General features: G+C 45.2%; 1 protein-coding gene across 2 annotated transcripts in view; it reads left to right on the forward strand.

Annotated features, from left to right (window-relative positions):
• ANKDD1A (ankyrin repeat and death domain containing 1A) overlaps positions 1–27,100 on the forward strand; it is an 89,323-nt gene that overhangs the window by 29,129 nt on the left and 33,094 nt on the right. For both annotated transcript variants that reach the window (XM_068272422.1, XM_068272423.1), the window contains one exon: positions 2,993–3,097. In XM_068272422.1, the coding sequence (XP_068128523.1) occupies positions 2,993–3,097 (105 nt within the window). The remainder of the gene's footprint in view (positions 1–2,992; positions 3,098–27,100) is intronic.

The raw sequence follows: 27,100 nt of genomic DNA on the forward strand, positions 1-27,100 counted from the left end.
AGCCGAGGGGCATAATGCCAAGTCTGCGTTACCCATGGTGTCTACTCTAAAACAAGTGTCAACATGAGACAACCAGCACCGGGCCACCCATGACGCCAGGTGACGCCACTTCCTCAGGTGGAATCGGCATCAGGGCGGCATCCTACTCCCCCCTCCTCTCTTAGGGTCCTTCTCCAGTGCCCCCCTCCATGCAGAACATAACCGCCAAGGCACTTACGTGACGTCCAGCTGCCGGCGGATCTCCCCTTTGATGTGTCTGCAGCCACCGGGAGCTGTAATCTGCCCTCTGTAGCCACTGCTTGTCTACTTCCTGTTTCTGCTGCAGGAAGTAGACGAGCAGCGGCTACGAAGGGCAGATCACAGGAAGACGCAGCAGGGGCAGGCACATCAAAGGGGAGACCCGCTGGCAGCTGCGGGCACATCAAAGGGGAGACCTGCCTGCGGCTAGATGTCACGTAAGTGCTTTGCCGCTGCTGTTCTGCATGGAGGGGAGCACTGGAGGGGGAGCCTAGGGGAGGTAGGAGAGAAATCAGGCCTCCCCCTGAGAACTGCTGCCCCACCCCCTTTCCTCTGCAATGCAAGCGATCATGGGGGGGTCGCATCCTCAAGTTTGCATCAGGCGGCAAAAAGTCTATAACCGGCCCTGGGGACAGGAGGGCAGACTTATCTTGCCCCACACCTCTCTCTTTCAGCAATTTATAGCTGGGAAACCCATCCCAATTTCACCCTTGGGGTGTATATCCAGGTGGTGCGCCCGGCAAATGCCAACAGGTATAGCTATGGACAGGTATGTTTTCCTCGTGCAGATGCCGACTGCCTCACCTGCTCTGTCTGCAGCTCGTGAGCCCACCTTCTGCTGTATCACCAGCACAGGACAGACACCCCCCCCACCCCTATGTTGCCTCTGACATAATTGACATCAGTATAAATAGGCCATGGTTGAACCAGGGTGTCCAAATCATTGAAGAGAAGTGGGAGTTACCAAAGCCTAAAATCCAAAGGTGGCAAGCAATCCAATCTCGCATAGAAATCGGGAGGGTGAGAATAAAATGTGATTTCCCTATCGTGATTGCCATAAATCCTGTGCTCTAGTCATTTGAATAATGTGTGAGTGTTTTCAGAATTCGTTTGCAGTAGAATACTGCTTAGTCACCACTGAAATCACCAGCAACTAATGAGTGTTTAATGAAGAACTGATCCAAAAAATTAAACCTTTTTCTTGTAAAACATCCCAAACTTGAAAGGGTAAAAACCTAACGTATTAATCACAGTGAGTTCTTTAGTTGCAATCCTGCCCGAAACTATGAGAAACCTGCTCTCCTGGTCTCTGTACACATGAGAGACCTCAAAGGGGACTTTATCATGAATAAAGCTTCTCATTCACCTGTGTATTTTTTTTTAAATACATGCCATAATAGGCCTTTGAAAACCATACATCCATTGCAACTGTTCATTTCAAAGTGCAACTCTTGAATGGATACAATATCAGCGTTTAATCATTGCTATTCTACACACTCTTCCCTCCGTACAGCCTTGCACATTTTATGATGATTTGTAACATCAGCTAGAATTTATTAGCATATTGTTTCTTGTGATAGTATTTCTTAGGGGGATTTGATTATTTCCGATAATCGTTCGTAAATTATCGTTCTGTAAATTGTATTGTTAGTGGTCACCTTTACTTTATCTACCCATCTCTGTTTGCCGATGGTACTAGAAAGTACCTGTCACTCTATGCTTGTCACTCAGGTCTACCTATCACTACTTGCCTGTCACCACAATGTACCTATCACTGGTAGTAATAGGTGGGACTGATTAGAGAGTAGGTCACATAATGAAGGACTAGGGCACTTGGAGTGAAATGGTGATGTGACACTATAGAGGGACATTAAAAATATGCAACGACACATGGGTAGCACTAGGAGTTGCCACACACTATTGGGATATAAAGCTGTTGTTGGCAGAGTTTGTCACATACCTGGCTACTGTTTTACCCATAATAAATATTTCTGAGGAGAACACGGCATTGATCACTGAACCAGTTAGCCATGCAAACAGAAAGGTGCAGTCTGTTTAAACCAGTTTATAATCTGCTGCTCGGAAAGGTATTTGTTGGGGCAACATAAAGTGGAACTCCGACATGAAGTAGACAAAATATCACATGCCACATTTTTAAAACCAATTCTGTATTTCCTTTCCTGGACTCTCAGATTTCACATGCAGCATCATTCTGATTTTCAGTTGGCACATAGATGCACAATTACTTTTAAACGACAATTGTAACCTCCTAAAACAAAAGTTAGATACTTACCTAAGCAGAGGGAAGGCTCTGGATGCCTAAGAACCCTCTATTTCTCTCCTCATCCCCTTGTTCCATCACCAGGCCCCTCGTTCCAGCCTGGAACTTTGTCGAAGAGGCCTTTGGGCCTCCTCAGAAGGCCATGCAAATGCTCAGGTCCCCGAGTACTTCTGAAGATGCGCGGCTGCATAATGCGTGAGCGTGGACTTGAGCGTATGCAGTATGGAGACGATCGTCTGTAGAAGTACTCAGAGACGTAAGTATTTTAGAGTTGACCTGAAGACGCGGCAGGAGATTTGAATGGGGGCACCGCGGGGGAATGAGGAGACACAGAATGAAACGGGAAGACTCTAAGGGATCCAGAGCCTACCTTCCTCTTAGGTGAGTATCTAACTTTTTTATTTTAGGAGGTTATAGTTGTCCTTTATGCTGCATATAAATGTACATTTAAAGCATATAAAACATTTAATTGCTTCATGGTGACAGTTTATTGACAATTGGCATACATATGTTATGCTCGACTCTGTTCAGAACAGTGTATTTAATTATATAGAGAAGTAAATTTGCTGCATTGTGAAGAGATTCCTCTAATGAAAATATGGAGTGTGTATGCAGCTTAGTCAGGCTTATGTAATAAGGTAGTTCATGTAACTGTAACAGCCTTATGTGACATTCCATGTTACTGGATTTCAGAATGGACTCAACCTTCTCCATTGTGCAGCACAGAGAGGTCACATCAAGGTCCTGGAGTTCATCATGGAAGATCTGGAGGATATCAAAGTGGACAAAGTCGACAAGGTAAAAAATAATTTCTCAAGTTTGCATAGTATTTTCAAGCGCTGTATGTTGGTTTGGGAATAAAAACTCTCTGAAATGTACTTGACCATGTAGGGATCCTTAAGAAATTGGTATATTCTAAGAGAAACCTTTTTGGTAAATATGAAAGCCAATCATCACCATGGCAGCAAGATAACTTACAGAGTTTCCCTCTCATGAGCTGTTAAACACTAAAGCAAACATCATCTGCTAATTAATAATCTTAACTACTGTATTAAAAAATGACACTGCTGACACACATAAATGACAGAGTAAACCCTTAATTTAGACAAACCAGGCAAGAGTTTAGCATTTCCTTTTAGATGAAGAGTCGAGAGAAAAAAATACAGATTTAAAAAAGACAAAGCTCATAAGAATGCCATAAAGTGTTAAATGCCAGGGACGCATGGGAATTAAAGTAAACCTGAAGGGAAAAAAGTGTTCTGAATGGGTACTTACCTCAGTATGCACCTCCATCCATCCAGTGGCGGGACCACCTGTACCTCTTTGGCAAGGGCCTTGTCAAAGAGTGCACATGACCGCACTCCCATCTGTGAACAAGCATAGCCACACTGCGCAGGATGCCTCAAGCCTGAGCAGTAGCACGAAGCTGCTTGGTATCAGTGGAAAAGGGTCAGGAGTAGAAAAATTTAGGCTTTTAAATGATGAGAAAGCTACTGCGAGTTCCCTGGATTGCTAGAAGATGTAACCAGTCAAAACTGGTTAAAGAGACTCTGACAAAAAAAAAAAAAACACTCTGGGGATACTTACCTCGGGATAGGGAAGCCCCGGGGTCCCAATGAGGCTTCCCCGTCCTCTGTAGCTTGGCGGAATCTAGCGCTGGCTCAGCCGAAAGTTCCTCGACAAAGCCTGTCAAGTGGTGTGCTTGCGTGTCCAATATTTACCTACCGCGTTCCTGCCCAGACGCAGTAGCGGCTCTTCGTTCAGGCTAAGGCGGAAATAGCCGAGGCCGGTCGATCCATTCTACTAAACAGGCGCAAAGAACTCGTGCCTGCGCAGTAGAGTGAATATGATTGGGCTCGGCCCGCCTTAGCCTGAACGAAGAGCCGCTACTGCGCTTGCACTGGATCGCGGTAGGTAAATATTTACCACGCCGCTGTTCAGGGGTCTCAGCGCTGGATTGCCGGGACAGTGGAGAGCGGGGGAAGCCTCGTTAGGATCCAGAGGCTTCCCCCTCTCGAAGTAAGTATCCACCAGAGGGTTTTCTTTATGGTACCGATTTTATTTAAAGATATAAGGCCAGAGTGTTCACTAGAAGGGTTTATACTACTGTTAAAACTTAAATACTTTGGTCACTTAATGAGAAGCCAGGATTCTTTGGAGAAATCCTTGATGCTTGGAAAAATTGAGGGCAAAAGAAGAGGGTGAAAGAGGCTAAGATGGATAGACAGCATATGTGAAACTATGAACATGCCTATGCAACAGCTGAAAGAAGTAGTGATTGACAAGGACCTCTGGAGTGCAAAAGTACATATGGTCACAAGGAGTCAGAGTCGACTAAATGAATGAGGAGGCAGACTCCTTTAGGCTATTTCTGTGATTTGAGTATGTAGAGCATTGAACCTGCCTGTTTGTGGCACTGTACAAATACTGTGTTATTCTGCGTGAGCATGGCAGAAGCTGATGCAGACCTTGCTTAGAGAAAATGTTAAATGTTAAGTTACTTTGCAGAACTGATGTGGGGGCTGTGTCCCCACTCAGAGGGATCCGCGTGTGTGGGCAAAAGTTCTCAGTTTAGATAGCATTGGCCCTCAGCTTGCTGATACATAGCTTGTGGTTCTGAATGCCTGAGAACAGAGTGGAGGGTGGGCCTGAGAGGAACATTTATCACACTTGTCTTATAATTTGGGTGAAAATGAAACACTGTTTATAGTAGTGAATACAGAGAAACACCAAGAGCCCAATTTAGGCCTCGATTCATAAAAGTGCTGTCGGTAAGGTAAATTCGAGCGGGGAAACACCGCTGTCGGTATTTCAGCCTTCTGGGTGGTCATTCATAAAAATGTTTCTAGTTGTGATAGGAGTGCGGAGATATTCCGCTGTAGGCTGGCGTTAGGCTGTCGGGAGACATGCGGAAACAGGAGAAGCTGGCCGAGTCCCTCCGTGCGGTGTTCTCTCTGCTGCTGCTTGGGAGGTCTGTCCCATTCACTTACATGTACTCCGCATGCTTATCGCTACATCCAGGGGAGTGGTAATCCCCGTCCGCATACCACTTCCTCTAATCTTTATGAATTGACATTTGTTACTTTTGTTAAGATAATCACCGCGCAAGGCGGTGATTTATCACTCTGCTCGCGAATGTCGGCTTTTCATGCGGAAAAAGCCTTTATGAATACAGATTTTGCCATGTGCTCGGTAAAGTGAGCTGTTTTCAGCATTTCCGCATGCGGGAATGCTTTATGAATCGAGGCCATAGTGTATTATGTATTGGATTTGATGGATAGTGTAAGTAAATTGATACTCACAAACCAGGGTTACCCAATAGGCAACCACTGTAATTGCAGGTGGGGAGATTAAGACCTGTCCCCACACTCAGGATTAAGAAGTCGCTCTCTGTAGATCGGAAAGAAGGGGGTATATCACCCCTTCACCAGGGGTGGACACAAGTATCGCAGAAATTGAACAGAGGCGCCAACAGGATAAAATATGCTAAAAACTTTAAAATTGCTGAGGAGGCAGTGGTGGACTTACCTCCCTAAAGCAGATATGAAACTGTCAATTTTCAAAGGTTTAGATGTATTAATATGCTCCAGAAAACAGTTGCAATGCATGTCGCAGGTGTGGCCCCGCTTAATCAGGCAATAGGGGATGGAGCATACAGCAACAAGTGTCTATATCTCAGCCTAGCGCCTCTGTTATGAATAAAGCTTCTCATTTGCCGGTTTTGCTTATTTTTTTTAAATACATGCTATAATAGACCTTTAAAACCATCCATCAATTGCAACTGTTCATTTCAAAGTGCAACTCTTGAATGAATACAATATCAGTTTTATCATTACTATTCTACAAACTCTTCCCTCCTTCCAGCCCTTCATATTTTGTGATATGATTTGTAACATCAGCTAGAATATATTAGCAGATCGTTTCTTGTGATAGTGTTTCTTGGGGGGATTGGTTAGGTGATTTTTGTCCATTAACAGTCCCAAACGATGATTTCTGATAATCGTTCGTAAATGATTATTCTGTAAATTGTATTGTTAGTGGCCACCTTTACTTTATCTACCCATCACTGTTTGCCGATGGTACTAGAAAGTACCTGTCACTATATGCTTGTAGCAAGAAGTTTTGAATCAGGATGATACCATTTATTGGCTAACTTAGAGATGGATAAACAGTGAGCTTTCGACTTATAAAAAGCCTTCGTCAGACTGGTTCCTGACCAAAACTAAAAAACACAGCTTCTATATGCAATGAAGCTGCACACAAGTCCGGCAACCAGGAGGACTACAAGAGGGCAAGAAATGACCTAAACAGGGAACTGAGGTCCGCAAAGAAGTGCTATGCGGAAAAGCTGGAACAGAACCTCTCCTCAAACGACGCACGAGCTGTGTGGAAAGGGCTTAAGGCTGCCACCAACTATAAGCCCCCCACCCCCAGCATGCTACACCCAGCACTGAGCTTGCCGAGAGTCTCAGCGACTTCTATTGCAGATTCGAGAACCAGCCAGCTCCTGCAGGTCTCCCACAGCCACCCGTACAGTCGCCGGCCACTGACTCCATGGGCCCAGACTCACTCCCACCATCAGTGAGGGAGGCTGATGTACTGAAACACTTGCTAAGGCTAAATGCGAGGAAAGCCTCAGGTCCGGACGGAGTATCACCAGCTTGCCTGAAAACCTGCGCCCGTCAGCTCACTCCGACCCTCACTTCCATCCTTACGAGGTCCCTCCAGGAAGGCAAAGTCCCAGCATGCTTCAAGAGGTCCACCACTATCCCTGTCCCCAAAAAGCAGGGAATCCTCGACCTCAACAACTTCAGACCGGTGGCATTCACGTCCGTGATCATGAAAGCTTTTGAAAGCATGGTGCTCCCCCTCCTCAAGTACGCCACAGAGGGACTGCTGGACCCACACCAGTTCGCGTACAGAGCTAACAGGTCCACCGATGATGCCATCAACCTCTGCTTGGAGCTCGTCTATGATCACCTGGATAGACCAGACTCCTTCGCCAGGATCCTCCTATTGGACTTCAGCACAGCATTCAATACCATCAGCCCCAAAATACTTCAAGACAATCTCGCCACGCTAAGTGTCCACCCCTTCCTACGCCTGTGGATCACCGACTTCCTCACCAACAGATCTCAGGTCGTCAGGGTAGGAACTATCTCCTCACTACCTAGAACCACCAATACAGGAGCCCCACAAGGCTGTGTCCTGTCGCCATTTCTGTTCTCTCTGTACACGAACAACTGCAGATCCTCGTCGGACTCTGTAAAAGTAATCAAATTTGCAGACGACACAACCAACGTCGGTCTCATCACCAATAACGATGAGAAGGCGTACCGTCACCAGGTCGACAGTATCTGCCACTGGTGCAGAGTGAACGGATTGGTCCTTAACACAGCGAAAACTGTGGAGATGATCATTGATTTCAGGAGGCGTGCTCCCACCCTACCTCCAATCCGTATTGATGGCAAGGAAGTGGAAAGAGTTCCCTGCGTCCGCCTTCTGGGCACAACCATCTCCAATGACCTGAGGTGGAAAGCCAACACTGCCTCCACACAGAGGAAAGCCCAACAGAGACTTTTCTTTCTTCGCCAACTAAAAAAGTTTGGTATGGCCCCAAAACTTCTGACTAACTTCTACTCTGCTACAATTGAATCTGTCCTATGCTCTTCCATCCTGGTCTGGTATGCCGCCTCCTCCGCCAGCGACAGGCTCAAACTGCAGAGGATCATCGGGAAAGCCCTTCCTACTCTGGACCTCCTCTACCACTCCAGGCTGAACACCAGAGCATTAAAGATCACCAACGACCCCTCGCACCCAGGCCACCGTTTCTTTAGTCAGCTTCCCTCGAGCCGAAGACCCCGGTTCCGGTCCATCCTCACCAAGACCTTGAGACATAAGAACAGTTTCTTTCCCTCTGCCCCCACCCTACAAATTCAAGCTACACTATAGCACGCTGAACTGAGGCACACTGCACATGGACGGCGATCTAGCTCCAGCGAACTTTCTGCCTGTTCTTTGGGTGTATTTTTGATTTCTGATTTTTGATTTGTAAATAATGCTTCATTGTGTTCCCCTGCATCTGTTTTTGTTTTTTGGTTCCTTCTAACTGCATGTTCCATCCTGTATTTGTATCTGTATCAGTCCCCTGTACGTGCCAAGCCCAATTCCGGGCACGACCCAGTCGTGCTTGGCAAGAATAAAGATTCTGATTCTGACATACAGAGGAGAAACATTCTTTAGCAAACATAAATGTAATTAGATGCCTCAACTGTTACTGAGGAGGCTTTCCCAGGCATCCTGGCTAAATTGATAAGATATGCTTGTCACTTAGGTCTACCTATCAATACTTGCCTGTCACCACAATGTACCTATCACTGGTAGTAATAGGTGGGACTGATTAGAGAGTAGTGCAGGAATTGAACAGAGGCGCCAACAGGATAAAATATGCTAAAAACTTTAAAATTGCTGAGGAGGCAATGGTGGACTTACCTCCTCAAAGCATCAGAGGTGCTAGGCTGAGACATAGGCACTTGTTGCTGTATGCTCCATCCCCTATTGCCTGATGAAGTGGGGCCACACCTGCGAAACAATTTGCAACTGTTTTCTGGAGTATCTTAATAAATCTAAACCTTTGAAAATTGACAGTATCATGTCTGCTTTGAGGAGGAAAGTCCACCACTGCTTCCTCAGCAATTTTAAAGTTTTTAGCATATTTTATCCTGTTGGCGCCTCTGTTCCTGTGAAAACTCTTTACAGTAGAGAGGTCTGCAGCAGTGACAGCACCTTCCAATCAGCTAGATGGGGTCCAGTTTCCACTTGTACTAAGAGACAGGACTGGGGCAACAATGTGCTGCAGTTTGGTGAAAACCACTGTCACAGTCACCAGCCGCTCTGCTGTTAATAAACTTTCTCCTAACACCCACATTATACTAAAAGTTTTATTACAGGACTACACCTGCATCTGTATCAGTGTTACATCTGATCCTGTGGAAGCACTGGAAATGCAAGACAGAGGAATGTGAAATATGGTTGCTAAAACACCACAGCCATAAACGTTTATAACTAACTGTTCTCCAAACAGCAGGTCGGACCTGTTATAGGAATTTTGTATTGTTTGAACAGGCTTACGTCTTTTGTTTCTACTAATAATGACGGAGTGCTTCCTCCCATGATACTCATCCCTCAGCAGTATGCATTTTTGTGGGCTGAACATGCCAAAGAAAGACTATGGGTAATGCACAGAAGCATATATAGTGTGCAGTTTTAAGCATTTTAGTGCCTATGGTTTTAGATTAAAAAGTACACATTTATTTTGTGTTTAGAAAAAGGCTTAATAACGGGCATATAGGAACACCCTTTGATGCACAAAAACTGCATGCAGAAATGCATTAAAGCGCCAGGAATAATGGGGTGTTTACAGGAAATAATAATAAAGTTGCTGTGCCCATAGCAATTTACCAGTATTCCCGACAGTAAGGTAGCACGCTATGTACAATTAGCCTGACCCATGTTACCTAGGTAACACACATGTTGCCAGGGTACCGCAGACTAAACAGGAGACATAAGTGCTGGGGAGCTGCAACTATATGGGAATAATTGACAGTAGTTGGGTTTTAATGATCTCTCCCTTAACTACCTATAAAGATGGCAGCATTCAGTACATAGAGACAAGGCTGCACAACATGGTAAATATTTAACTTACATGGCTTTGTACAAATTAACAAGCTGACACGTCATTGCATTCCAGCGGTTCTGGAGGTGTGTTTAGCTTCTAAGGGCAATAATGGTTAATTTGCATATATTCAGCAGTGATGCACTGGGAGACATCTCAAGCTCACTCCAACCTGAATTATCGCAAATTCTTTCTATTTTAAGAAAGCAAACTTTTGTTTTCCTTAGTATTTTAGTAAGGGTGTTTTTAGGACCATTGTAGTCCTTCACACACTCCAATGAGTTCTGGTTCACTATGAGCATGTTTATTTCCAACACTTTCACCTTTCTGGGGCTCACTGAGACATGGCTAACTCCATCAGACACGGTGTCTCCAGCTGCTCTAACACATGGTGGACTAAAATTTAGTCATGCCCCTAGACCTGGCCCAAACAGGGAGGTGGGGTGGGGATCCTCCTCTCTGAACACTGCTCCTTTAAGCCACTCACACCACTGCCTGCGCTCTCACTCTCATCCTTTGAAGTTCATGCTGTCCGTCTCTACTCTCCATACCACATTCAGATTGCTGTTATCTACCGCCCACCCGGTCCAGCCTCTACTTTTCATTGATCACTTTTCAGCATGGCTTCTCCAGTTCCTCTCTACTGATATACCCTCTATCATCATTGGAGATTTTAATATACCCATCGACACTAACTGCCCTACTGCCACCAAACTGCACTCTCTCACCTCCTCGTTTGACCTCGCCCAATGGTCTTCCACTTCCACCCACAAAGACGGCCACACTCTCGACCTAGTCTTTACCCGCCTCTGCTCTATTTCAAGCTTTCATAACACTCCACTTCCCCTCTCAGACCACAACCTTCTTACCTTCTCAATCAATTCTTCTCTACCATCAACTCCTCCAACACTACACCATCCGGTCATGCGCAGGAACTACCGAAACCTGGATCTGAATACCCTGACTGAGGCCTTGCAACCTCTAAGTACTCTGTCATCCTACACTGACCCAGAGGCAGCATCCAGTTACTTATTTAGTGTAGTCTCCTCTGCCATGAATTCAGCTGCCCCTCTCACCACCAACCGCCCCCGCCAAACTAACAGGCAGCCCTGGCTCACTGAAAAAATCAAACAGCTGAAAAGGCGCTCCAGGGTGGCAGAAAGGTGCTGGAGAAAGAGCACTGCTATAGAGGACTTCCACCACTACAAACAAACTATGCAGGAGCTCAGGGATGCCCTCACCTCTGCTAAGCAGTCTTATTTCTCCTTGCTCATTTCCTCACAGTCCCACAACACAAAACAATTGTTCAACACCTTTAACTCCCTACTTCGTCCCCCACCTCCTCCCCCCACCACATGTCTGTCAGCTGACGACTTTGCATCATACTTTACTAGCAAGATTGATGCAATACGTAATAGCTTCAACACGCAACCACTTTTACCAGCTCAACCATCACCTATAGATTCCTTCTGTCCGCCTGCATCCTCGCCCACTACTAACTGCCTTCCCCCCGATCCACAAGACCACTCTCCCACTCTATCTTTTACCACACTCACTGAACAGTGTCTTTCCTCACTACTCTCCAAAGCTCATCTCACTACCTGTTCCCTGGACCCCATTCCCTCCCATCTAATCCCCCAGCTTTCCTCCTCCCTTAATCCCGCTCTAACAACTCTATTCAATCTTTCTATCTCCACTGGCACTTTTCCTTCCTTATTCAAACAAGCTATTATCACACAACTTATCAAAAAAACCTTTCTTGATCCAGCTTCTCTATCCAATTACCGGCCTGTCTCACTCCTCCCCTTTGCTTCCAAACTGCTGGAATGTCACATCCATTCAGAATTGTCTGCCTTTCTCTCTACCAATTCCTTACTTGACCCCTTTCAATCTGAATTCCGCACACACCATTCCACTGAAACTGTCCTCACGAAAGTTGCTAATGACCTACTGGTAGCTAAATCCAAAGGCCAGTTCTCCATTCTAATACTCCTTGACCTTTCCTCTGCCTTTGACACGGTTGATCATGCTCTGCTTCTGCAGACACTGTCATCTTTAGGAATCAAGGGACAAGCACATTCCTGGATCTCCTCTTATCTCTCTGGACGCTCTTACACTGTGTCCTTCTCTAACACCAATTCCTCCCCACGCCCACTGTCTGTTGGTGTTCCTCAAGGCTCTGTTCTTGGGCCACTTCTTTTCTTAGTCTACACCCGTGGCCTGGGACAACTAATTAACTCTTTTGGCTTCCAGTATCACCTCTATGCGGATGACACCCAAATCTATCTCTCAGCTCCTGATCTGGCATCACTACTATCTAGAGTCCCCGACTGTCTACGTGCCGTTTCTGCATTTATGTCCTCCCGCTTCCTCAAACTTAACATGAGTAAAACGGAAATTGTGATTTTTTTTTTCCACCATCGCTATCTTCACCTCCACCAATTGCAACCATAACGGTAGACAACACCCCAATAACCTCAACCACTAAGGCCCGCTGCTTGGGGGTTATACTCGACTCAGAGCTCTCCTTTAAACCTCACATTGCCTCATTAACCACCACCTGCTATTTCCAGCTCAAAAATATATTCCGTATCCGTCCCTTCCTCACACAAGAGGCCACCAAGATGCTTGTACATGCCTTAATCATCTCCCGCCTAGACTACTGCAACACCCTGCTCTGTGGGCTACCATAAAAAGGCTAGCACCTCTCCAATCCCTTCTAAATTCACCTCTCCACACACTCTTCCGATGCAGCCCCACTATGCCGTTCTCTCCACTGGTTACCTATTACCCAGAGGATCCAGTTCAAACTCCTGACTCTAACATACAAAGCCCTCCATGAGTTGTGCCCTCCATACATCTCATCACTAATCTCAAGATATTGTCCCTCCCGCAACCTCCGCTCCTCACAAGAAATTCTCCTGGCCTCTAAGCTGATCACCTCCTCTCATACTCGCATCCAGGACTTTACACGAGCATCACCCCTTATCTGGAACTCTCTTCCACAGCCTGTACGTCATGCTCCAAACCTGGACATCTTCAAACGCACTCTTAAAACACACCTTTTCAGACAAGCTTATAACATTCTATAGCCTTTATTTACTTATTTGACACAATGTAATCAGAGGAAAAGGGTCACTGCCTCATCCATCTTTCACCCCCTTACCTTATGTGGCCCCCACTACCCACTAGATTGTAAGCTCGCAAGGGCAGGGTCCTCCTCCTAATGTTTACTGTTTTTGTCACAATATTTGTGCTGCTTGGAACTCTGTTTTACAATTTGTTAGTATATCTATGTTCCCCTTGTCGTCTTATTGTGCTTTGTAAAGCGCTGCGGAATATGTTGGCGCTATATAAATAAAAAATAATAATAATAATTGTTAGGTACTGAAAAGCTATTAACCTCTTGAGGACCGCGGTCTTAAACCCTCCTAGTGACCAGGCCATTTTTAACAAAATAGGCCACTGCAGCTTTAAAGGAAACTAAAAACCCATAAAAAAAATGAATTTGACTTACCGGGGACTTCTACCAGCCCCATGCAGCCATCCTGTGCCCTCGTAGTCACTCACTGCTGCTCCGGTTCCCCGCCACCAGCTAGTTTCGTTTTTGCCGACTCTGAGTCGGCGGGCTGCCACGCGTACCTTTGCACACATTCCCGCTGGTGCAGGAAGCTATTGCGGGCATTAACATATCAAACAATGTAGGAAGGCAAGAAGAATGGAGGAGGGTACATACCAATAATATACAATACCAATAATTTGTATTAAAAATGTATAAACTTTATTATATCCAAAAGACTCCAAACATTAAAAAGCTCCCTAATGGGAGCTTTTTAATGTTTGGAGTCTTTTGGATATAATAAAGTCTAGGACTATATCCCGTATCCCCCATGACCTGCAAACCACCTGCATAGCCCCACATGCATTCATACAATGAAGCTGAAATCTCAGAGTGTGAAGACACTATTTCTAAGCCCTTGATATAACAAAAATTGGCTGTGGATGAAGCCTTAATGGTAATGCCATATATTGCATATATGATAAATCTCAATAGTTCCAGCAGAGCCTATGTGCCTATGGTTTTAAATTAAAGAGTACACATCTCTTTTATGTTTAGAAAAAGGCCTAATAAAGGGCATATAGGAATACCCTTTGATGCACAAAAACTGCATGCGGAAATGCATTATGGCGCAAGGATTAATGGGGTGTTTTCAGGAAATAATGATAAAGTTGCTGTGCCCATAGCAATTTACCAGTATTCCCGACAGTAAGGTAGCACGCTATGTACAATTAGCCTGACCCATGTTACCTAGGTAACACACATGTTGCCAGGGTATCGCACACTAAACAGGAGACATAAGTGCTGGGGAGCTGCAACTATATGGGAATAATTGTCAGTAGTTGGATTTTAATGATCTCTCCCTTGACTACCTATACAGATGGCAGCATTCAGTACATAGAGACAAGGCTGCACAACATGGTAAATATTTAACTTACATATGTAATAGAAGAATGAGTGGCTGTGTAACAATGTTTACTGGCTCATGTCTTCAGTCAGTCAGCTATACAAAGTGAAGGTCATGAGTTGTTTCTGGAATGTGACTGGCATTACTGTGTTTGCATAGAAATCTCACCCTTTCAGTGGAATGTGGTGAACAATAGCAACACTTAAAGAGAAACTCCGACCAAGAATTGAACTTTATCCCAATCAGTAGCTGATACCCACTTTTACATGAAAAATATAATGATTTTCACAAACAGACCATCAGGGGGCGCTGTATGACTGATTTTGTGCTGAAACCCCTCCCACAAGAGGCTCTGGTACCGTACGGTACTCTGGGCAAACTGCCACAATGTAACAATGACACACACAGGAAATGGCTGTTTATAGCTGTCTGTTAAAGCCAGAACAGCTACATAATCTGCCCACAGTAACAATGTCACCATGTAATACATGTCAGAATGTGAATCTGGGAGAGGAAAGATTTTACAATGAGCAAACTCTGACTAAATCATGTATACATAATTATTGTAAAAATTAAGCACCTTTTTATATTAAATTATTTTCACTGGAGTTCCTCTTTAAATAGTTACAGGAAGTTGTGCATTCTTGGAAGCAGTTATGACTTCCTTATGTGACATCTCATTGAAGCAGATTGGTGCAGGCAGAATTGGAAAAAGTCTGCTGCAAAGCAGATTCAGAAGTGGAGCAGTTGTGCAGTGCGACCAATAAGAATGCTTGATCTCAATATCTGCTCCACTACTTCTGTTCCAGTGGTTTTGATAGATCTGTCCCATTGACTTTCATGGGCAGCAAATCTCATTACCATAATATATGATCACTAATGAATCAAAGGGAAACTGTTCAGTCCACACATCTAATACACGCATTTTAAAGGTGATCCCAAGATGTCTCGTCCTTGCAAATGGCGATTGGCTGTGCAGCTTACTTGGGCACTGGGATTGGCTGGGTGTCTGACTTGGGTGGAGAGCTCTCTTGATGCCAATCAGTAGCAGGAACGGAAGGAGACATCGCTGCCAGACGAGAAAAGCCAAGTATAGCCCTAATGCAGAGAGGACAGTATGGAGCTATGTGGGACAGTTGCCGGATTGCAGTGCTGGCATATAGGGAACATACAAACCAAGCACAGGAGGCAAATATACTGGGGTACATTAAGGTCATGGGGGAGGTACACAAACATGGAGGAGCAGATACACAAATGTGGGCAGAGAATGCACAGGAAATACACAAAAGGGGCAGATAAAACACATGGAGGTGCAAAGGGTCAGAAGGAGACACAGAGGGGGCAGAAAAAGTGCAGGAGGCACTCAAAGGGCAGAATAAGCACTAAAGATAGAAAAAGGGCAGAGGTCACAGGCACATTTATAACAATATATAAATAAATGTACCTTTTCTGACTTGCATACATATTCAATGTAAGAACAAGCCTACAGTCCCTAATGCGTTCATTAACCGGGTACTGCCTGTATATGAGCTGGTTTACCAGCTAAAGATTTCCAAGTCACGCACCAAACTGTACAGACAGTAAGGTGACACTCGTTGCTATAGTGATAGTGAAAACCTATGAAAATGGCTGCACCATATGTGATGAATTATTAAAAAAATTATTTTATTTTGAAATAAAAAAAATTAAAAAATAAATGAATGGGGTTCATGGGGATTGTAAAGTACATTAAATTCTAATACTAAGTTTGACATTACATTTTTACATACTTTTTCAATTGTTAGGTACTGAAAAGCTATTAACCTCTTGAGGACCCCCCCCCCCCTTTCTAGTGACCAGGCCATTTTTAACAAAATAGGCCACTGCAGTTAAGGGCTCGCTGCAGGGCTGCACAACTCAGCACACAAGTGATCCCCCACCCCTTTTCTCCCCACCAACAGAGCTCTATGTTGGTGGAGTCTAATCACTCCCCAGATTTATTTATTTTTTTGTAATTTTTTTTTTTTAACATAAATTTCACTATTTTTTAAAATTTATTTTATATCCCTCCCTCCCCCACCTGCCAATCAGGGTGATCGGCTGTCATAGGCTTCAGCCTATGACAGCAGATCACTTCGAAGCCTATGACAGCCGATCACTTCCCTGCCTCCAGAGGGGACAGCCGTGTCACACGGCTGTCTCCAGTACAGCGCTGCAATGTTAATAGACTACAGTTTCGCTGTCTAACAGTCTCCTAGCGGCAATTGCTGCTGGGAGGCTGATGGCGGAGCGGAGCTCTGTCATTCATGCGGGGATGTGCGCGCATCAGCAATCCTCATTCCCAGCCATTCACGTCAGTTGGCGTGGATTGGTCCTGGGGCTGCCGCGCTGCTCATGCCAATCGGCGTGGAGCAGTCATTAGGCAGATAATGTACTATGTCTCCTGGGACAAATCTCAGTAAAAAAGGAATGGAATAAGTGGCCTATGTTTGGAGAGGAGTCACCAAGATGTATGATGAAAAGTACACCATCCCTACTGTGAAGCATGGAGATAGAACTCTGATGTTTTGGGATGTATGCGCTACAGCCCCACAGGGAATTTGGGAATTTGGCCAGAGTTGATTGCAAAATGAATGCATCATAAGGCATCAGTCTGCTTTATGCTTTATGTAGACTTTTCATACCACTAGGGTGAGGCAGAGGCTTGGGAGGCACCAGCCTCTGGGTGCAGACTTAAAGGGGAACTTACATTAGTTATGTTAATTAGAATAGATTGGTAATATAATCTCTTACCCACCCTATTTTAAAAGAACAGGCAAATGTTTGTGATTCATGGGGGCTGCCATCTTTGTCATGGGGGCAGCCATCTTTTTGGTTGAAAGGAGGTGACAGGGAGCATGAGACACAGTTCCAACTGTCCTGTGTCCTGATAACTTCTCCCAGCTGCACACACTAGGCTTCAAATGTCAAATTCAAAATGTAAAAAAAAATTGCACCAAAACAGCAGAAGGAGAACAACAACATCAGAAATCCCATCATGCTTTGCACAGCATCAGGGGAAAAATGCTCGCTCAGTTTTCTTCTGTGCAGCTAAAAATGAGGCTTGTATAAGAGAAACAAAGTTCTGATGCTGTGAAACTGTTAAAGAAACACCAGGCCTTTTCAGTGCTGCCGAGTCGATTTTTAGTCCGGAGGTTCACTTTAAGTGCATAAGTGGATACCTGAGTGACTTTCCTCACCCAGCCAAATGCAAAGCGCAGTATACCTCCTTCAACAGTCAGTACCGCTGGGATTCCTCTTCAGCCCTGTCTATTCCACTGTCTCATCTCTAAGACGCCTTCTAGTGGCATCACTAGAGGAAGTCATAGAAATAAAACTGTGTGACAGAAAGGGCTGAAAAGGGATGACGGCAGCAATGACTGGTGAGTCAAGTACACTCTGCTCGTTCTGCTCTGCATATGAGGGGGATGCTATCTATGCTGGGGAGCGGGGTGATAATACTGGGGACATATCTGGCTCTCTTTGCTGGGGGGAGGCTGCTAATACTGGGGGCACATCTGGCTAACTATACTTGGTTGGAGGGGAGTCTAATATTGAGGGTACATCCAGCTTTCCATACTGGGGCCACATCTGGCTACCTAATACCAGGGCTGTGGAGTTGGAGTCGAGGAAGCAATTTTGGGTACCTGGAGTCGGAGTCGGTGGTTTCAATAAATTGTGGAGTCGGAGTTAGATGTATTTTAAACTAAATCCATAGCCTCTGTAAAAATTAGACTTTGGAGTTGAAGAGTCGGAGCAATTTTGGGTACCTGGAGTTGGAGGTTTCATAAACCGGAGTCGGAGTTGGATGATTTTTGTACTGACTCCACATGGGAAAATCATTCTAGCTATACTGGGGTGGGGGCTACCTAATACTGGGGGCACACCTGGCTACCTATGCTGGGGCAGGCACAATTTAAGTGAGAGCACCTTTGGAATCTCTGCCTCTGGTGCTTGTGAACCTTGTCCCGCTTCTGCATACCACATACTGTAAATGTGTTTATAATGTCCAGATATTAGCAAATTAGTACTTTACATTATGTCATTTATGAAAAATTGCCTGCAAAGTTCATGCTTTCCACTCAATATTACCTCACAACAAAGTTTTGCATACTGATAGGGGAGGGGGTTAAGGTTAGCCATGGGGGGTGGGGGTTTGTGGTTAAGGTTAGCCATGGGGCATGGGGGTTAAGGTTAGCCATGGGGGGTGGGGGTTTGTGGTTAAGGTTAGCCATGGGGCATGGTGGTTAAGATTAGCTGTAGGGGCGATTAAGGTTAGCCGTCGAGGTGGGGTGGTTAGGTTTAGCCATGGGGGGGAGTGGTTAAGGTTAGCCATGGGGGGGGGTGGTTAAGGTTAGCAGGGGCGTGGTGGTTAATATTAGCCATGGGGGATGGATAAGGTTAGCCTTGGGGTGATGGGCGGGGGTCAAGGTTTTGCATTGATAGAGGGAGGGTTCAGTGTGAGAATAGGGTTATATTTGGCTGTAGGAGAATATCAGTATTTATTACTGATAATTTACTATCCATTTTTCCATGGTAGCAGTAGAATTGGCTACTATTGGCTTTCTGGGAGCTCAAATTTACAGGCGCCCTTTTTTGATGTACATGTAAATATTAAACATTGTCAATGATAAATCTGTATTTTAGCACAGACACAAATTTGGTAATACAAATCCAGTGCATTACTGTTAAGAACCTCATAATTTTTACGGAAGTATAAGTAGGCTGACACTTCAAAGTGTTTGAATGTCCTATACGTGTTCCAGTTAAAATTGGATAATTACTGATAGGCGTGTAGGCTGACTGCGTATTCACATTGTGTCTTATGCTGCATCTATAGATGTATCTAAACCGGAATTTCAGGTGCTGTAGAAAAATAGCAGTTCTCCTCATTTACTTCTGCTTCAAGGACTACAAGATCAGAATATCACTCAAAATAGAATCAGAAGATCTGAATGTTGTTGGTGATTTTAAAAGCATACCAGCACAAAGAAGCAAATATATTTTATCAGTGATTCATGTCTTGTAGCTTCTGTTTACTGCTTTGTGTTCCTGTTGCTGACTGCTAGTACTTTCCTGTTCTGAGATAATCCTCAGCTACTGATCGTATCCACCTGCACTAGACAGGTTCCAGGAAGTGGTAAATAATGTCAGGTACACACGATACAATTTTCTGGCAGATTTACCTACCACATCGATTTTTTTTCCAACATGTCTGATTTGAATGCCGATGGATTTTCCAACCGATTTCCATAAAAGTGAACGGAAATTGATTGGAAAATTGATTGAAATTCAGATCGGACATGTTGGAAAAAATCGATCTGGCAGGTAAATCTGCCAGAAAGTTGTATCGTGTGTACCTATTATTTAGGTTGGAAAAAGAAGGAAAAAAGAATCTTGGCTCAATTCATATGAACTCAGCAGATATCTGCAATATGGCAGAGACAGTACCATGCATCTATGATGAAGGCAAAGCCATAGCCAGCATTGTCAGTCTCATTCTGGAGCTCAATTATTATAATTATTTAGCATTTATATATTATAGCACTGACATATTCCGCAGCACTGTATAGAGTACAGGTAGACCCCGACTTACAAACGACCCACCGATATGAACGGCATGGATTCTGTGTTTTCATGGGAACAAGTCAAACAAATTTTAGGGAGAAGATCTATTTTAAAAAAATGCAAAGAAAAAAAATAACACGGGGGGGGGGGGGGGGGGGGGGCACAGAGGACAGAGATTGCACAGTGTTCTGATTTAGGAACAGATTCGGGTTGAGAACAGTCCCTATCTTGTTCGTTAACCGGGGACTACCTGTGTATTGTCTTGTCACTAACTGTCCCTCACAATCTAATCCCTATCATAATCCTATGTCTGTAGCCAATTAACGTATCTGTATGTTACTGGGGAGTGGAAAACCAGAGTGGCCATAGGAAACCCACGCAGACACAGAGAGAGAACATATAAACTCCTTGCAGATGTTGACTTGGCTGGGATCCGGAACCAGGGAACCCAGCACTGCAAGGCAAGAGTGCTAACCACTAGGCCACTATGGTTACCATGCTGCACTCACTGGTGCACACTAATACATGCTACAATAAGGAGTATAGCCCTAGTGGGACACATATTTTAGTGAACAAATCACTGAAGTGAACCTCAGGTTGCCCTGGACAAGGTGTAGTTACCACTAGTAATAGATAATATATGCAATCAGTGCTTAAAAGGAGGCAGTTTGGGGTTGAATCATCATATCTATAAGTACACATATACTTTGGACTTCTTTCATACATGCAGTTGGCAGCAGCGTACCCACCACCTGTCAACTGCTCCTATGGATCTGCAAATGATCAACATGGGCAGAGAATTTGCACCCATCCTCTGAATGTAAATCTGAGCGGGTGCAGCCACTCACTGGACGTTACTTGCGGCAGTTCCCTACAGTGCAGGAACTGCGCTGTGTGAACCCAGTGTACTTTGCATAGTGATTAGTCTTGCTTAACCACTTAACGACCGCCTAACGCCGATAGGCGTCGGCAGGTCGCAGTGGTGTTTTTCATGGATTTCGAGCGGCCGTTCCATGTCAGTTCACGGAGGGTGTCTCTGTGAACAGCCTACGAGCCTCCAATCGCGGCTCGCAGGATAAATGTAAACACACGGGGAAAAAATCCCCAGTGTTTAAATCATTCGGAGCAATCTCTGTAAAGGAGATCGGGGATCCCCAGCCTCTGGCCGGGGATCGCCGGCATCTGATAGGCTGAAGCCTATCAGAGGCAGTGCAGGACGGATCGCTGTCCTGTGCCGCCCACAGCAAGGAGGGGAGGGAGGGAAGGAGAGGGAGGGCAGAAGAGCGCTGTGGAGGGGGGCTTTGAGGAGCCCCCCCCGCAAAACACAAACAGCCGGTGGTAATCAGACCCCCCCCCAGCAGGACATCCCCCTAGTGGGGAAAAAAGGGGGGGGGGAGTCTGATTGCCATGCTGCAAACACGATCTGTGCTGTGGGCTGAAGAGCCCACGCAGCACAGATAAGAGAAAAATCCCCTGGTCCTTAAAGGAATACTATCGATTCACATATTTTTTTCAATTGGCACAGGAATTGTTTGGGAAGTGCTGCTAAGTACTGGTGTATACATTTTAGTAGCAACTCCTTTGTTTACTGTTAGCAAAATACTTTCAAAGTTTACTGATGGCTGACTGAGCCATGAGGAGAGGGGAAATTCCCCTCACACTTGATCAGTTAAACTATATTTGTAGCTCTGTGTGTGACAGAGAAGAGAGCTCCCAACAGCTGCAGCTCCTGTGTCCTGTGTTTCTAACTGAGGTGTCTGAAGAGAGCAGAGGAAATGTAACTAATTGTCACAGCTTCTTCATACTGTTTTTGCTTTCAGAGTTTGATATGTTTGATATTTGCTTTCTTTAGTCTGATATGCAACTCTGCCTGTGCATTGAAGTAGACACCCCTTCTGCAATAGATTTGTCCCAATATAGCTACCGTATTTTTCGCCGTATAAGACACTCCGGCATATAAGACGCACCCAGATTTAGAGGGCAAAAATCAGGAAAAAAAGAAAAAACTAAACCTAGGTGTGTCTATGATGCAGGGGCGTCTTAAGGACTTTTTACCTCCCCCTTTCCAGTTACATTACATACTATTACACCACATATGGGGACAGTGTTATGTGCTGTGTCCCCCTGTGCCTGCTGTGTCCCCCTGTGCTGTGTCTCCCTGTGCCTGCTGTGTCCCCCTGTGCCTGCTGTGTCCCCCTGTGCCTGCTGTGTCCCCCTGTGCCTGCTGTGTCCCCCTGTGCCTGCTGTGTCCCCCTGTTCTGCCTGCTGTGTCCCCCTGTGCTTGCTGTGTCCCCCTGTTCTGCCTGCTGTGTCCCCCTGTTCTGCCTGCAGCCCCCTGTGCCAGTGTCCCCCGTCCCCCTGTTGTAGCAGTGTCCCCCTGTTGTGGCAGTGTCCCCCTGTTGTGGCAGTGTCCCCCTGTTGTGGCAGTGTCCCCTATTGTGCCAGTGTCCCCTGTGGCAGTGTCCCCTATTGTGCCAGTGTCCCCCTGTTGTGGCAGTGTCCCCCTGTTGTGGCAGTGTCCCCCTGTTGTGCCAGTGTCCCCCTCTTGTGGCAGTGTCTCCCTGTTGTAGCAGTGTCCCCTGTGGTAGCGTCCCCTGTGCCTGTGGCCCCGTTGTCCGTGTGTCCTCCAGTGCCGGTGTCCCCCTGTGCAGGTAGTGTGAGTACACATACATTACCTGCTCCTGCTGCCGCGCTCCTGGCTCCCCGATCCTCTTCTTCCATCTACCGCTGCCCGCTGCTGCCCCCGCCGAACATCGCTGGCCGGTCTTAGCCGCATGGATACGCTATCAGCACACCACGTGCCGGGGTCACGCATGCCGCCGAACAACGCTGGCCGGTCCTAATTATCCGCGCAGGGATACGCTATCAGCGTGCGCCGGGTCACACATGCGTATGCGTGACCCCGGCGCACGTGGTGTGCTGATAGTGTATCCCTGCGCGGCTAATTAGGACCGGCCAGCGTTCGGCGGCATGCGTGACCCCGGCACGTGGTGTGCTGATAGCGTATCCCTGCGGCTAATTAAGACCGGCCAGCGATGTTCGGCGGGGGCAGCAGCGGGCAGCGGTAGATGGAAGAAGAGGATCGGGGAGCCAGGATTGGAGCCAGGAGCGCGGCGGCAGGAGCAGGTAATGTATATAGTGCTTCCCTGCGCACCTCTGCATCCCGAAATCCGTACCTTCGCCGCATAAGACGCACCCACTTTTCCCCCAACATTTTGGGGAAGAAAAAGTGCGTCTTATACGGCGAAAAATACGGTAAATCCTACCCTCAATAAATTACAGCTTTTGCCTCTGATATTTAACATGAAAAGTAGGAAAATGAGACATTATTTGCACACTGTCATTTTAGACCACTTGGGTATCGATAGTATTCCTTTAAGTGGTTAACTATAATAAATGTTTGAAAACTTATAAAAACACAATACCCTTTTTGAAAGCTGTAGGTTAATGGGAACTTGTCAACATTAGCTATATATATATATATATATATATATATATATATATATATATATATATATATATATATATATATATATATATATATATATATATATATATATATATACAATGCTACATATGCATAAAGAATGTCTACCCTCAGAAGTATTAGATAATCCTCTCTTATTCACGGTATGGCAGTTGTGGCACGCACTTAGGCGAACTCACTGCCTCAATGCACATTCCTCAGTTTTCCTTCCTATCAGGAGAAACCCAGATTTTCTTCCTTCATTAAAGGAATACTATCGATACCCAAGTGTTCTAAAATGTGTGCAAATAATGTCTAAGTAGCTGTGTAAACATTTTCCTACTTTTCATGTTGAATATCAGAGGCAAAAGCTGTAATTTATTGAGGGTAGGATTTAGCTATATTGGGACAAATCAATTGCAGAAGGGGTGTCTGCTTCAATGCACAGGCAGAGTTGCATATCAGACTACAGAAAGCAAATATCAAACATATCAAACTCTGAAAGCAAAAACTGTATGAAAAGCTGTGACAATTAGTTACATTTCCTCTGCTCTCTTCAGACACTTCAGTCAGAAACACAGGACACAGGAGCTGCAGCTGTTGGGAGCTCTCTTCTCTCTGTCACATGCAGAGTTACACATAGAGTTAACTGATCAAGTGTGAGGGGAATTTCCCCTCTCCTCATGGCTCAGTCAGCCATCAGTTTTGGCGTCAGTAAAGTTTGAATGTATTTTGCTAACAGTAAACAAAGAAGTTGCTACTAAAATGTATACACCAGTACTTGGCAGCACTTCCCAAACAATTCCTGTGTCAATTGAAAAAAATATGTGAATCGATAATATTCCTTTAATCTCCAAAACGTTTGAGGAATGGCATAACATAGGACTCACACACAAAAATTGCTTAAATATGACCTCACACCGATATTTAGACTTAAATACGTTGCTGGGCAAATATCCCTTTTTGAAGGATAACCCTCTAGCGGCTCTTCAGCTTAAATCCTATATATCACAGATCATCTCTAGGCTATCTGATAGGGACTGGGATAACGCACTAGACACCATGTTGTGGAATTTGAATCATCCGCCTAGAAAAGCAATTTCACAATATTATAACTTCTTGCGTCCGCATATTGATTATGGAAATGAAAACATTAACATTGCCAAATGGTCATGCCATTTTTCCCATCTACAACTTACTACATTGATCTACAGTCTTCAGTACTCTTGGCAAGTGTTACCTGCTTCCTCCTATAGAGAAATGTTTTAAAAACAGTATCATTATGCCTACATATCCCCAGAAAAATCTTTCCATATGTCTCTATCAGATTCATGCCTAAAATGGGGTTCTGCACATGCAGACCTATTACATAATTTTTGGAGCTGCAGGGAGAATAAAACGTTTTGGAATCAAGTGGTAACTTATGCTACATCCCATCTGCTAAATTATGTGCCATTTACACCTGACTGGGCACACTTTGGCATTATAGAAACCGAAGGGTCGAGGGTCACAAAAGGTAGTAAAAAGCTTGCTGTGATCATTTCAGCAGTGGCTCAGGAGACCATATTGCAGAACTGGATTTCTTCTAACCCTCCCACTTTAATGCAATTCAAATTAAAATTATACTATGTTTTTCTTATGGATTGGATAGAGACGTCCTTGCAAAAGGATGCTCTTACTAAGCGCTTTTTTGAAGTGTGGGAGAGTTTTTATAGACACCCTTACTTCCCCCCCTAAAACAACAAATCATTGATTCATTTCGATTAAAGGGGAACTGAAGAGAGAGGTATATGGAGGCTGTCATGTTTATTTCCTTTTAATCAATACCAGTTGCCTGGCAGCCCTGCTGGTCTATCTCTGCAGTAGTATCTGATTAAAACCAGAAACAAGCATGCAGCTAGTCTTGTCAGATCAGACTTATAAGTCTGAACCACTGAAACACCTGGTCTGCTGCATGCTTGTTCAGGGGCTATGGCTAATAGTATTAGAGGCAGAGGATCAGCAGGGCTGCCAGGCAACTGGTATTGTCTAAAAGGAAATAAACATGACAGCCTCCATATACCTCTCTCTTCAGTTCCCCTTTAAGGGCCCGTTTCCACTGTTGCGACGCGATTTCGCCGGCATCCCGACGCTTGTAAAAACGCATGCGGATGCGTTTCCGCATGCGTTTTAACCCACGATTTCGCGTGTGCGATTTCTTAACCATGACTCTGCCAGGGCAAAATAACATTGAAAAAGGTGCGAAATCGCACTCGAATCACGGGTAAAAACGCATGTAAAAAACGCATGCGTTTTTCCTATTAAATACATAAGCGGCGATTCGCATGGATTCCCGACGCAGGCGAATTCTGTGGGTCCCGTCGTGCAGATTTGGCCCGCCGCCAAATCGCTCCCGCACGCCGCACATATGGAAACAGCCCCGGCCACTTCAATGTACCAAGCGAATCCGCATGTCGGCGCCGCATGCGGATTCGCTATGGTGGAAACGAGCCCTAACACAATGGTATCTAGAGAGACTGCTGGCAAATGATCCACCGATGGTGATTTCTCCTAGTTAAATGATCCTCTATTATTACTGAGGTTTCCCTCCTTCTCCTCCTTTATAATTCACATGTTAATGTGCATAATGGTTGGTCATGTGAGATGACTAATTGGAATCATTTGCGATATTTTAATTGTTACTATGCAAAGTTTTAATTTGCATCTATATTTTCATTTAATGTATCGTTTGGTCACTATGCTCATAATTTAACTATTTGTGACTTACAGTGCCGTCTGTTATGTTTTGTCATGGTATTATGTTACTGTTTTCTTTAACTGCTGAACGTTGTTCTCCTTCCGAAATAAAAAACTTTTGAAACGAAAGGTTAGGCACCAGAGTGGGGGAGTTAAGGATAGGCTGAAGAGGGGTTAAGGTTAGGCACCATGGGTGGGTTAAGGTTAGGCACCGTGGGGATGGGTTAAGGATAGGCTCCGGGGGGTGGGGTGGGATGGTTAGGGTTAGGCACCATGGGGTGTTAAAGAGTAACTGTCAGGCTGCAAAAGCTAATTTAAACCTCTATTCTCCTGTGTTAAACAGTTTAGAAGGAAGCCAAAAAGGCAATACTGAAGTTAAAAATCTCTCTTACTATGATGTGTGCTGAACAGCAAGGCTCTTTATTCCCAAGCTCCTAAGGAGGACGCAGGCCGAATAACAGATACTGCAAAGCATTCTGGGGCTGCTTCTCCCCACTGCAGTGCCTTGGGTCATCCCCCTTCATTTCCCTATCACGCCTAGGCTGCTTTCTCAGTGAGACGTTACAGGCTCATGTTACAGCAGCTTCTAACAGCAGCCAGCACTGAAAAATCACAGGGCATATGTTCTGTTAGAGCAGTGGTTCCCAACCTTTTCCGGCCCGGGGAACACTTTCTGACCAAATTTTTCTACGGGGAACGGCGGGGAAGGGGGGGGGGGGGGGGGGGCGGGTGTTTGCGCGACCTAGTGGACAGTGCCGTGCTCAGCAGGCTATGGGGGGGGGGGGGGGGCGGGGGAAGGTGGGGGCTGGGGTGCGGCTGCATAGCTAGCATAGTTGCCCCAGTATAGGGAGTTTAGTTGCCCCAGTATGGCT

Source organism: Hyperolius riggenbachi, chromosome 3 (assembly GCF_040937935.1).
Source record: "Hyperolius riggenbachi isolate aHypRig1 chromosome 3, aHypRig1.pri, whole genome shotgun sequence".
NCBI lineage: Eukaryota > Metazoa > Chordata > Amphibia > Anura > Hyperoliidae > Hyperolius > Hyperolius riggenbachi.